The sequence below is a fragment of the Somniosus microcephalus genome, unplaced genomic scaffold (assembly GCF_052327205.1).
Source record: "Somniosus microcephalus isolate GS21.2 unplaced genomic scaffold, FLI_Smic_1.0 unresolved_chr5, whole genome shotgun sequence".
Taxonomy (NCBI): domain Eukaryota; kingdom Metazoa; phylum Chordata; class Chondrichthyes; order Squaliformes; family Somniosidae; genus Somniosus; species Somniosus microcephalus.
In genome coordinates, this window is record NW_028225183.1 from 39,608,029 (window position 1) to 39,623,281 (window position 15,253).

Consider the following 15,253-nt stretch of genomic DNA (forward strand, 5'->3'; position numbering starts at 1 on the left):
CCAGAGACTGACAGGTACAGAGTGAAATCCATACTCACATACCAGAAACTCACAGGTATAGGGTAAAATCCACGCTCACATACCAGAAACTCACAGGTACAGAGTGAAATCCATACTCACATACCAGAAACTCACAGGTATAGGGTAAAATCCACACTAACATACCAGAGACTGACAGGTACAGAGTGAAATCCACACTCACACACCAGAAACTCACAAGTATAGGGTAAAATCCACACTCACATACCAGAGACTGACAGGTACAGAGTGAAATCCATACTCACATACCAGAAACTCACAGGAATAGGGTAAAATCCACACTCCCATACCAGAGACTGACAGGTACAGAGTGAAATCCATACTCACATACCAGAAACTCACAGGTATAGGGTAAAATCCACACTCCCATACCAGAGACTGACAGGTACAGAGTGAAATCCATACTCACATACCAGAAACTCACAGGTATAGGGTAAAATCCACACTCACATACCAGAGACTGACAGGTACAGAGTGAAATCAATACTCACATACCAGAAACTCACAGGTATAGGGTAAAATCCACACTCCCATACCAGAGACTGACAGGTACAGAGTGAAATCCATACTCACATACCAGAAACTCACAGGTATAGGGTAAAATCCACACTGCCATAACAGAAACTGACAGGTACAGAGTGAAATCCATACTCACATACCAGAAACTCACAGGTATAGGGTAAAATCCACACTCACATACCAGAAACTGACAGGTACAGAGTGAAATCCATACTCACATACCAGAAACTCACAGGTATAGGGTAAAATCCACACTCACATAACAGAGACTGACAGGTACAGAGTGAAATCCATACTCACATACCAGAAACTCACAGGTATAGGGTAAAATCCACACTCACATACCAGAGACTGACAGGTACAGAGTGAAATCCATACTCACATACCAGAAACTCACAGGTACATGGTAAAATCCACACTCACATAACAGAAACTGACAGGTACAGAGTGAAATCCATACTCACATACCAGAAACTCACAGGTATAGGGTAAAATCCACACTCACATAACAGAGACTGACAGGTACAGAGTGAAATCCATACTCACATACCAGAAACTCACAGGTATAGGGTAAAATCCACACTCACATACCAGATACTGACAGGTACAGAGTGAAAGCCATACTCACATACCAGAAACTCACAGGTATAGGGTAAAATCCACACTCACATACCAGAGACTGACAGGTACAGAGTGAAATCCATACTCACATACCAGAAACTCACAGGTATAGGGTAAAATCCACACTCCCATACCAGAAACTGACAGGTACAGAGTGAAATCCATACTCACATACCAGAAACTCACAGGTATAGGGTAAAATCCACACTCCCATACCAGAGACTGACAGGTACAGAGTGAAATCCATACTCACATACCAGAAACTCACAGGTATAGGGTAAAATCCACACTCACATACCAGAGACTGACAGGTACAGAGTGAAATCCATACTCACATACCAGAAACTCACAGGTATAGGGTAAAATCCACACTCACATACCAGAGACTGACAGGTACAGAGTGAAATCCACACTCACATACCAGAAACTCACAGGTATAGGGTAAAATCCACACTCCCATACCAGAGACTGACAGGTGCAGAGTGAAATCCATACTCACATACCAGAAACTCACAGGTATAGGGTAAAATCCACACTCACATACCAGAGACTGACAGGTACAGAGTGAAATCCATACTCACATACCAGAAACTCACAGGTATAGGGTAAAATCCACACTCCCATACCAGAGACTGACAGGTACAGAGTGAAATCCACACTCACATACCAGAAACTCACAGGTATAGGGTAAAATCCACACTCCCATACCAGAGACTGACAGGTACAGAGTGAAATCCATACTCACATACCAGAAACTCACAGGTATAGGGTAAAATCCACACTCCCATACCAGAAACTGACAGGTACAGAGTGAAATCCACACTCACATACCAGAAACTCACAGGTATAGGGTAAAATCCACACTCACATAACAGAGACTGAGAGGTACAGAGTGAAATCCATACTCACATACCAGAAACTCACAGGTTTAGGGTAAAATCCACACTCACATAACAGAGACTGAGAGGTACAGAGTGAAATCCATACTCACATACCAGAAACTCACAGGTATAGGGTAAAATCCACACTCACATAACAGAGACTGAGAGGTACAGAGTGAAATCCATACTCACATACCAGAAACTCACAGGTATAGGGTAAAATCCACACTCACATAACAGAAACTGACAGGTACAGAGTGAAATCCATACTCACATACCAGAAACTCACAGGTATAGGGTAAAATCCACACTCACATACCAGAGACTGACAGGTACAGAGTGAAATCCATACTCACATACCAGAAACTCACAGGTATAGGGTAAAATCCACGCTCACATACCAGAAACTCACAGGTACAGAGTGAAATCCATACTCACATACCAGAAACTCACAGGTATAGGGTAAAATCCACACTCACATACCAGAGACTGACAGGTACAGAGTGAAATCCACACTCACACACCAGAAACTCACAGGTATAGGGTAAAATCCACACTCACATACCAGAGACTGACAGGTACAGAGTGAAATCCATACTCACATACCAGAAACTCACAGGTATAGGGTAAAATCCACACTCCCATACCAGAGACTGACAGGTACAGAGTGAAATCCATACTCACATACCAGAAACTCACAGGTATAGGGTAAAATCCACACTCACATACCAGAGACTGACAGGTACAGAGTGAAATCCATACTCACATACCAGAAACTCACAGGTATAGGGTAAAATCCACACTCACATACCAGAGACTGACAGGTACAGAGTGAAATCCATACTCACATACCAGAAACTCACAGGTATAGGGTAAAATCCACACTCACATACCAGAGACTGACAGGTACAGAGTGAAATCCACACTCACATACCAGAAACTCACAGGTATAGGGTAAAATCCACACTCCCATACCAGAGACTGACAGGTACAGAGTGAAATCCATACTCACATACCAGAAACTCACAGGTATAGTGTAAAATCCACACTCACATACCAGAGACTGACAGGTACAGAGTGAAATCCATACTCACATACCAGAAACTCACAGGTATAGGGTAAAATCCACACTCCCATACCAGAGACTGACAGGTACAGAGTGAAATCCATACTCACATACCAGAAACTCACATGTATAGGGTAAAATCCACACTCACATACCAGAAACTGACAGGTACAGAGTGAAATCCATAGTCACATACCAGAAACTCACAGGTATAGGGTAAAATCCACACTCCCATACCAGAGACTGACAGGTACAGAGTGAAATCCATAGTCACATACCAGAAACTCACAGGTATAGGGTAAAATCCACACTCACATACCAGAGACTGACAGGTACAGAGTGAAATCCATACTCACATACCAGAAACTCACAGGTATAGGGTAAAATCCACACTCACACACCAGAAACTGAAAGAATTTAATACAGAGAAGTGGGAGGTGAGGCATTTTGGGAGCAGGAATAGAGAGAGGCAATATACACTTAATGAGACAGTTTTAAAGAGTGTGCAGGGTCAGAGGGACCTGGGAGTTAATGTGCATTGGTCCCTCTGAAGGTGGGGGGACATTTTGAGAGAGTGGTTAGCAATGCATATGGGACCTTGGGCTTCATATATAGAGGTATTGAGTACAATAGTAGAGAAGTTATGCTGAACCTTTATAAAACACTGGTTAGTCCACAACTGGAGGACTGCATCCAGTTCTGGTCACCGCACTTTCGGAAGATTGTGAAGGCCCTTGAGAGGGTGCAGAGGAGATTTACCAGAATGGTTCTGGGGATCGCGGATCTTAGCTACAAGGACAGGTTGGAGAAGCTGGATTTGTTTTCATTAGAGCAAAGGTGGATGTGGTGTGATTTGATAGAGGTGTGCAAGATTATGATGAATTATGACAGGCTAGACGGGGAAAGGCTGTTCCCACTAGTTGATGATACAAGGACTAGGGGAGACAGATTTAAGATTTAAGGTTTTGGAGAAGAGATACAGGGGGGATGTGACCAAAAACTTTTTTACACAGTGATTGGTGATGACCTGGAACTCGCAGCCGACAGAACTGGTGAAAGCGGAGACACGCAATGTTTTCAAGGGGAGACTGGATAGGCGTTTCTTAATTGGACAATTTACAAATCCTGTGGGAATAATCCACTTGGGGATCTCACAAGCAGCAGGGCGTTTCTCACACAGCGAAATATTTTAATTCTACACGAAAGAGACGCAAACACTGCGCTTGCACTCTAAACAGAAGTCTGCTCCTCCCCCTCTCCCCGCACAGTGTTTAAAGCGACAGGAAGCACCATGCGGGCTCCCCTCCCCCAGCTCTGCCAGCGGGGGCCGTTTCCTCTGTGCTCGGCTGATGATCGTTGAACACATCAGGGAATAAGGGAGTAAACAACAGCACATCACATTGGGTGTGTGTCCGCAGAATGGTTTTGGTTCAGGATAAATTCAGCAGCAGTCGGGAGACTGATTGAAAGAGGCAGAGTGGAACAGGAAGTAGTTCCGGAACATGGAGTGAGTGGGGGAAGGGAGAGGCCATTCTCGAGTTCTGAGGCATTCTGTTAACTACTCAGGCCCTCAACTCGTTTTCGATAAATTAAAATCAATTTTTGTACAGCCCAGGTACCTGTGGTTATATTCCAGTAAGCCATCCTTGAAATTTACAGGTAGTTCCATGGGAATGGGAGATAAAAACCTGGACTGTGCCAATAGGGTGGTCCCATTCATGGTCCGGTGCTGGCTTTGGGTTGTGTCTGGATGCTGATAACTTACTATAGAACCGTCCTACACAGCTGGTGTCGAGAATCTGAGTGCCGCTGTACTGCAGTGAGGTCAGACAATGACACTGTTAGTATCACGGTTTCTTCTCTCCAGGTACTTTACTTTATTATAAATAGACACATTAATTATAACATCACTTTTATATTCTACCCGCAGCTGTCCATAACTTATAACTAATATTGTTCTCATATTATTAATCTCGTAGCAAGATACTTCAGTGAGGCAGAATAAATGAGATAATTGCTCCAACCTGAACAAAAGGAGCATTGCAGGCAGCTCCTTCTCACACACAGTAAGTACATTATCACTCACAGAACGACAGATTGAGAATGAAACATAATCACTTCCAGTAACAGATTGATGACTGACAGATGCAGAGGAAAACCCACACTCCCACAACAGAGGTAGAAGGTCACAGAGTGAAATCCACACTCCCAGACTACACACAGACAGATAAACAGAAACTTACACTCACATACCAGATACAGACAGGTAGAGAGTGAAATCCAGTCATTCACCAGAAACTCAAAGGTACAGATAAAACCCACACTTGCATCCCGGTTAATGACAGATCCAGAGTGAAATCCACACTCACACACTTGAATAAAACACAAATTCTGACAGAATCTGACAGTTACAGAGGAAAATCCGCATGCACATTCCAGAGACTATATTAGCAGAAATAAATCTTCTCTCACATCCCAGAGATTGAAAGCTGTAGAGTCAAACACAACCTCACACAGCAGTGATTGACAGACACAGAGTAAAATCCACATTCTTGTAATAGAGATTGACAGATACATAAAAAACCCACACACACATACCAGAAACTGACAGATAGAGAATAAAACCACACTCACATCCCAGAGTCTGACAGATAGAGAGTAAAACTCTCACGCACGTCCAAGAGATGAGCAGAAATGGGATAACACTCACACTGATATCCCAGAGAGTGACAGATAATGACTAAAATCGACACTCCCTTACCAGGAACTGGCTGGTGCTGTACTGAATAAAACCTTTACTCATATAACACAAACTGAGAGCTACAGCACAAAACCCGCACAAACATACAATAATCAGACAGGTACAGAACAAAATCCACACAGATACCAGAAACTGACAGGTGCAGGACAGAACACAATTCACATAGCAGAAATTGACAGGTACAGGACAAAACCCCACTCAGATACCAGAAACTGACAGGTACAGCGTAAAATCACACTCACATACCAGAAACTGACAGGTACAGGTCATAACCCAAATCACATACCAGAAGCTGACAGGCACAGGATAAAACACACTCACTTACCAGAAATTGAGAGGTACAGGATATAACCACACTCACAAACCAGAAACTGACAGGTACTTGATATAACCAGACTCACAAACCAGAAACTGACAGGTACATAAGAACATAAGAAGTAGGAGCAGGAGTAGGCCATACGGCCCCTCGGGCCTGCTCCGCCATTCAATAGGATCATGGCTGATCCGAATCTAGACTCACGTCCACTTCCCTGCCCTCTCCCCGTAACCCCTAATTCCCTTATGTGCTAGGAAACTGTCTATCTCCATTTTAAATTTATTCAATGTTGCAGCTTCCACAGCTCTCTGGGGTAGCAAATTCGATAGATTTACTACCCTCGGAGTGAAGAAGTTTCTCCTCATCTCAGTTTTGAATGCGCAGCCCCTTATTCCTAGATTATGCCCCCTAGTTCTAGTCTCACCCGTCAGTGGAAACATCCTCCCCGCATCCACCCGATCAAGGCCCCTGACAATCTTATATGTTTTGATAAGATCGCCCTCATTCTTCTGAACTCCAATGAGTAGAGTCCAAACCTACTCAACCTTTCCTCATACGTCAACCCCCTCATCTCTGGAAACAACTGAGTGAACCTTCTCTGAACCGCCTCGAGAGCAAGTATATCTTTTCTTAAATATGGAAACCAAAACTGCATGCAGTATTCCAGGTGTGGCCTCACCAATGCCCTGTATAACTGCAGCAAGACTTCCCTGTTTTTATACTCCATCCCCCTTGCAATAAAAGCCAAGATTCCATTGGCCTTCCTGATCACCTGCTGCACCTGCATACTAATTATTGTGTTTCATGCACCAGAACCCCCAGATCACTTTGTACTGTAGCACTTTGCAGTTTCTCTCCATTTAGATAATAACTTGCTCTTTGATTTTTCTGCCAAAGTGCATAACCTCACACTTTCCAACAGGTACAGGACAATACCACACTCACGTACCAGAAACTGACAGGTACAGGAAATAACCACACTCACATACCAGAAACTGACAAGAACAGGGCAAAATACCACTCACATACCAGAAACTGACAGGTACTGGACAAAATCCCACTCACATACTAGAAACTGACATGTACTGGACAAAACCCCATTCACATACCAGAAACTGACAGGTACAGGAAATAACCACACTCACATACCAGAAACTGACAAGTACAGGGCAAAATACCACTCACATACCAGAAACTGACAGGTACTGGACAAAATACCACTCACATACCAGAAACTGACAGGTACAGGAAATAACCACACTTACACACCAGAAACTGACAGGTGCAGAACAAAACCCCACTCACATACCAGAAACTGACAGGTACAGGACAAAATCCCACTCACATACCAGAAACAGACAGGTACAGAACAAAATTTCACTAACTTACCTGAAGCTGGCAGGTAGAGGGAAAAAACACTGACATACCAGTAACTGACAGGTACAGCACAACATCCCACTCACATACCAGAAACTGACAATACAGATTCAAATAGACACTGACATACAAGAAACTGACAGGTACTGATTAAAACCCACTCTCACATAACATAAATTGACAAGTACAGTGCAAAACCTGGGGTAACTCACCAGAAACTGAAAGGTACAGAAAAAAATCCCCCTCAAATACGAGGAAATGAAAGTTGCAGTGTAAACACTCACATCCCAGAGCATGAACGATACAGAGGAAAACCACACTTACATACCAGAGACTGACAGGTACAGAGTGAAATCCATACTCACATACCAGAAACTCACAGGTATAGGGTAAAATCCACAATCACGTACCAGAGATTAAGAAATAGACAGTAAAAACCAGACTCGCATACCACAGATTGAGAGATACAGAGTAAAACTCATACTTACCTAAAAGAAACTGAGAGATACAGAATGAAACATACACTCACATATCATAAACTTACAGATACAGGGAAATAGCCAATCTCACATACCAGAAACCGGCATGGACTGATTAAAACCCACATTTCATAACCAAAACTGACAGATACAGAATAAAATCCCACTCACATAGCAGAGTCTGAATGATACAAATGAAAACACCACTCACTTAGCAGATACTGAAAGATACAGAATAAAGCCACACACACAACAAAGACTGACAGATACAAAATAAGATCCACACTCACATGCCAGAATCTGAAAGAATTTAATACAGAGACGTGTGAGGTGATGCATTTTGGCAGCAGGAACAGGGAGAGGCAATATACACTTCACGGCACAGTTTTAAAGAGTGTGCAGGGACAGAGGGACCTGGGAGTTAACGTGCATAGATCCCTCTGAAGGTGGGGGGGGGAACATTTTGAGAGAGTGGTTAGCAAAGCATATGGGATCTTGGGCTTCATAAATAGAAGTATTCGTACAAAAGTACAGAAGTTATGCTAAACCTCTATAAAGCGCTAGTTAGGCCACAACTGGAGTATTGCGTCCAGTTCTGGTCACCACACTTTAGAAAGGATGTGATTCACTTGCGAGGCTGCGGAGGAGATTTACCAGAATGGTCCCAGGGATGGGGGATCTTAGCTACAAGGACAGGTTGGAGAAGCTGGATTTGTTTTCTTTAGAGCAAAGGAGGTTGAGGGGTGAATTGATAGATGTGTACAAGATTATGATGGATTTGGACAGGCTAGACGGGATAAGGCTGGTCCCACTAGTTGATGGTACAAGGACTAGGGGACATATATTTAAGGTTTTGGGCAAGAGATGCAGAGGAGATGTGAGCAAAAACTTTTGTACGCAGCGATTGGTGAGGACCTGTTACTCGCTGCTGACGGAAGTAGTGAAAGCGGAGGCACTCAGTGTATTCAAGGGGAGACTGGATAGGCGCTTGAGGGAAATAAACTTGCTGGGCTATGGGGATAGAGCGGGGGAATGGGACTGACTGATTGCTCTTCAGATAGCCGGCACGGACTCGATGGGCCGAATGACCTCCTTCTGTGCCGTTTTGAATCCATTAATTTATGACAGCTAAAAACCGCATTCACACACCAGAGACTTCTATACAAAATAAACCCACACTAACATACTAGAGACTGAGAGCTACAGCATTTTACCCATTGTTCCATGCCAGAAATAGACAGGTACAGAATAAAACCCACATTCACATACCAGAAACTGAGATACAGAAAAAACCCGCGCTCACATTAATGTTCTGTGATTACGATGGCCCGAATGAATTCTTCGACTAAATTAATGCTGTTTCAGAGCGTTGTGAAATGTATTTGCAATGGCCTCCGGCATTGTCCCTTCCGACACCCCGTGCTTGGCCAGCTCCCCGGGCAGCGCCAGGCTCACGGCGGTCTGGATGTGTGGACACAATCCGCACACTCCAAACTATTAGTGGTTGGTGCCATCTCCTGGCTGCCAGCCTGTACTGCAACACGATAACCATTCATCAGCAACTATTTTAAATTGGAGAGAAATAACCTGAACATCTTGTTTACGTTCAGATTAAGATGATTGCAAGTGTTCTTCGTCCTGACTAAAGCTCCAAAGACCTTTGGCGAGTGATCTGTAAATACAGAGGCTTTCAATTTAAAATTAGAGCGATGGTGGTACAGTGATGAGCCCAGCTGCCCTTCCTAGCGAGCTGACTCGGGTTCGAATTCTCGGTATCATGGGGTGAGGGCTCAGTCCAAGTGGAATGAACCTCACTCTCACACATAGTACCAGAGACTGACAGATACAGAATTAATTTAACTCTCATACACTGGATCAGAGACTAATATATACCGAATGAATCCCACACTTTCATACAACACCAGAGACAGAGAGATACTGAATTAATCTAACTCTCACATATAGAATCATAGACTGACAAAGAGAGAATGAATCTCACACTCATATACAGAACCAGAAAATGATTGAGACAAAGTGAATTCCAATCTGATACAGAGTATTAAAGACGTCTGATACAGAATGAATCTCACTCTCAAACATAATACCAGAAACTGACAGACACAGAATGTACCTCACTGTCACATAGAGCATCAGACACTGACTAATACAGAATCAATCCGCACTGAAACAGATTGTCAGAGACTGACAGGTGCAGGATAAATCTCACACTCACATACTGTATCAGAGACAGACACACAGAATAAATCTCACACTCACATACTGTATCAGAGACAGACACACAGAATAAATCTCACACTCACATACTGTATCAGAGACAGACACACAGAATAAATCTCACACTCACATACTGTATCAGAGACAGACACACAGAATAAGTCTCACACTCACATACTGTATCAGAGACAGACACACAGAATAAATCTCACACTCACATACTGTATCAGAGACAGACACACAGAATAAATCTCACACTCACATACTGTATCAGAGACAGACACACAGAATAAATCTCACACTCACATACTGTATCAGAGACAGACACACAGAATAAATCTCACACTCACATACTGTATCAGAGACAGACACACAGAATAAATCTCACACTCACATACTGTATCAGAGACAGACACACAGAATAAATCTCACACTCACATACTGTATCAGAGACAGACACACAGAATAAATCTCACACTCACATACTGTATCAGAGACAGACACACAGAATAAATCTCACACTCACATACTGTATCAGAGACAGACACACAGAATAAATCTCACACTCACATACTGTATCAGAGACAGACACACAGAATAAATCTCACACTCACATACTGTATCAGAGACAGACACACAGAATAAATCTCACACTCACATACTGTATCAGAGACTGACAGGTGCAGGATAAATCTCACACTCACATACTGTATCAGAGACAGACACACAGAATAAATCTCACACTCACATACTGTATCAGAGACAGACACACAGAATAAATCTCACACTCACATACTGTATCAGAGACAGACACACAGAATAAATCTCACACTCACATACTGTATCAGAGACAGACACACAGAATAAATCTCACACTCACATACTGTATCAGAGACAGACACACAGAATAAATCTCACACTCACATACTGTATCAGAGACAGACACACAGAATAAATCTCACACTCACATACTGTATCAGAGACAGACACACAGAATAAATCTCACACTCACATACTGTATCAGAGACAGACACACAGAATAAATCTCACACTCACATACTGTATCAGAGACAGACACACAGAATAAATCTCACACTCACATACTGTATCAGAGACAGACACACAGAATAAATCTCACACTCACATACTGTATCAGAGACACTATTCACACCTTTGATTGCTGTGATTATCTTTCTGCCAAGGTGTAATAAAGGGCAGTTAGAAAGATTACCTGTAATCATCTGGCAGTATTCTCTGACTATATATGCTGTGTCTATATGCATTTCTCCTCTTCACCTGACGAAGGAGCAGCGCTCCGAAAGCTTGTGATTTCAAATAAAGCTGTTGGACTATAACCTGGTGTTGTGTGACTTCTTACATTTGTATCAGAGACAGACACACACAGAATAAATCTCACACTTACATACAGTACCAGACAGTGACAGACAGAATTAAACTGATATTCACATACAGCATCAGAGATGACAGATACTCAGCATGAATCTCACACTCTCTTACATAGAAACTTAGATTTTGGAGCAGGAGTAGGCCATTTGGCCCCTCGAGCCTGCTCCGCCATTTAATGAGATCATGGCTAATCATCCAAATTCAGTACCCTGTCTCTGCTTTCTCCCCATATCCCTTGATCCCTTTAGCTTCAAGAAATATATCCAACTCCTCCTTGAATATATTTAATGAATTGGCCTCAACTGCCCTGTGTGGCAGAGAATTCCACAGGTTCACCAGCTCAATCCCTCCTCAGCTCAGTCCTAAATGGCTTACCCCTTATCCTTAGACTGTGATCCCTGATTCTGAACTCCCCTGTCATCAGGAACATCCTTCCTGCATCTGGTCTGTCTAGTCCTGTTAGAATTTTATAAGTTTCAATGAGATCCCCTCTCATTCTTCTAAACTCTAGCGAATATAAGCCTAATCGACCCAATCTCTCCTCATACATTACCAGATAATGACAGAGACAGAATTAATCTAAATCTAGCATACAGTACAGAATAAATCCCAAACTCACACGCCATACCAGGAAATGACAGATATAGAATAAATCTCAAACTCACATACAGTATCACAGATTGGCAGAGAAAGAGAATGAATCTCACACTGACACAAATTATCAGACGGTGACAGACCCAGAATTAATACACACTCGTACACAGTACCAGCAAATGATAGAGACAAAGTGAACCCCACATTAAAGACTGATTGGTGCAAAATGAATCTCACTCTCACATACAGTACCAGAGATTGACAGATATATAATACTCTAGCACACACATACAGAACAGAGACTGACAGACAGTGCATCAGAGGGCCTGGCAGATACAGAATGAGGCCACAATTACATGCAGTACAATTGATTTACATGTAGATTTAGTCCCTCACTCACACACAGTACCAGGTACTAGCAGAAATGGAATGAATCTCAAACTAACGTCAAGTGGCAGAGACTGATAGATGCAGTACGATTCCCACTTTCATAATCCGAGTGAGTAGCAGATTCATGCAGAATTCTTCGCTGAAAGACAGTACAAGAGACAGACTGATTCAGAACGAATAGGAATCTAACATCCAGTACCAGAGACTGACAGATCCAGAATGACTCACATACTCACAATCAGTACCAGAGACTGACAGATCCAGAATGACTCACACACTCACAATCAGTACCAGAGACTGACAGATACAGAATGACTCACATACTCACAATCACTACCAGAGACTGACAGATCCAGAATGACTCACACAATCACAATCAGTACCAGAGACTGACAGATCCAGAATGACTCACACACTCACAATCAGTACCAGAGACTGACAGATCCAGAATGACTCACACACTCACAATCAGCACCACAAACTGACAGATACAGAATGACTCACACACTCACAATCAGTACCAGAGACTGACAGATCCAGAATGACTCACACACTCACAATCAGTACCAGAGACTGACAGATACAGAATGACTCACACACTCACAATCAGTACCAGAGACTGACAGATACAGAATGACTCCCACACTCACAATCAGTACCAGAGACTGACAGATACAGAATGTCTCACACACTCACAATCAGTACCAGAGACTGACAGATACAGAATGACTCACACACTCACAATCAGTACCAGAGACTGACAGATACAGAATGACTCACACACTCACAATCAGTACCAGAGACTGACAGATACAGAATGACTCACACACTCACAATCAGTACCAGTGACGGACAGATGTAGAATGAATCTCAGACTTGCACACCGTCCTAGTGACAGGCAGATGTAGAATGAATCTCAGACTCACACTCTACCAGAAAATGACAGATTCAGAATCAATACCAACACTGACACACGGTACAAGATAGAATCCCACCCTGACACTTAGTCATAGTCATAGAGTCATAGAGTTATACAACACAGAAAGAGGCCCTTCGGCCCATCGTGTCCACGCCAGCCTTCAAGCACTGTCTATTCTATCGCCGCTCCTTCATCGTCGCTGGGTCAAAATCCTGGAACTCCCTCCCTAACAGCATTGTGGGAGTATCTTCTCCACACGGACTGCAGCGGTTCAAGAACCTGTCTCACCAAAAACTTCTCAAAGGGCAATTAGGGATGGGCAATAAATGCTCTCCTTGCCAGCGATGCCCACATCCCATGAACGAATAAAAAAGTGACGGACAGGAAACTAAAGGATTCCACACACACATACCGTAACAGAGACTGAGATTGAGAATGATTCCTACACTTACATAAATCAATTCAATTTCAATTTCAATTTTATTTGTCACATAACCAAATACAACAAGTGAAATCCAGTCAGTGAAATGTTTTTTTCTTAACGAGCCGAGCGCACCAATCAACAAAGGACACTTAGCTGCCTGGGACGCACGGAGCCCGCAAGGACGGCAGAGACTGAGTGATACAGAACTATCCCCACACACACAGTATTAGAGATTGGCAGATGCAGAACTAAAGTGGCGGAGACCACACCGCAATGCGTGAATATAGTGCACAAATTGGAGGAAGTCTATCTAACTGGCTATCCCGTCCGGAAGGAGTGTTTGCGGCCCTGGAAGATGGTCTGGGAAATGGTGAATGGGCAGATGTCACACACGCACTTGCAGGGGGCGTACTGGTGGCAAATACTCAGTCTGATTGGATACCTAAAGAAGCCAATCAGAGATATGCCGAAGAATGGAAATTGACATCATTCCTAACCAGCCAATCACAATCATTGCCTTTACCCATCCCTCATTAGCATAGGACTGTGGGGTTGCCTATATATTCCGAGCGCGGAGCGGGTTTGAGTCATTTTGTTGCTGAAATCGAGCTTAAGAATGGTGGGCGAAAAGAAGACAGCTGCTAAGAAGGGCGCCAAGAAAACCGTCACTAAACCGGCAGCGAAGGGCGGCAAGAAGCGCAGAAAGTCGAGGAAGGAGAGTTACTCCATCTACATCTACAAAGTGATGAAGCAGGTTCACCCTGATACCGGCATCTCCTCCAAGGCCATGAGCATCATGAACTCGTTTGTGAACGATGTTTTCGAGCGCATCGCGGGTGAGGCTTCCCGCCTGACCCATTACAACAAGCGGCACACCATCAGCTCCCGGGAGATCCAGACCGCCGTGCGCCTGCTGCTGCCCGGGGAGCTGGCCAAGCACGCCGTGTCGGAAGGGACAAAGGCGGTGACCAAATACACCAGCTCCAAGTAAAACTCCACGCTGTCCTGAAAGAAGAAACTCCAAACACAACGGCTCTTTTAAGAGCCACCCACTATCTCTCTGAAAGAGCTACACAACGCATCGCCTTGTAGATTCAATTTACTGTAATTATTAAGAACGTTTGAAGTTCCAGCTGCAGATGTAGTTTTTAACTCTCAGATAAGCAGTTTCATTGACCGGATCGCCCTTAGCGCCCATGTTGTATTTCCCGCCCACTAAAACACA

General features: G+C 43.4%; 1 protein-coding gene across 1 annotated transcript; it reads left to right on the plus strand.

The window, feature by feature from the left end:
* Positions 1-14,632: 14,632 nt before the first annotated feature.
* On the plus strand, positions 14,633-15,048 carry LOC147087946 (histone H2B-like). Its single transcript, XM_085977853.1, has one exon. It carries the CDS (start codon positions 14,645-14,647, stop codon positions 15,017-15,019), a length of 375 nt encoding a protein of 124 aa, XP_085833979.1. The 5' UTR covers positions 14,633-14,644; the 3' UTR covers positions 15,020-15,048.
* Positions 15,049-15,253: the final 205 nt, after the last annotated feature.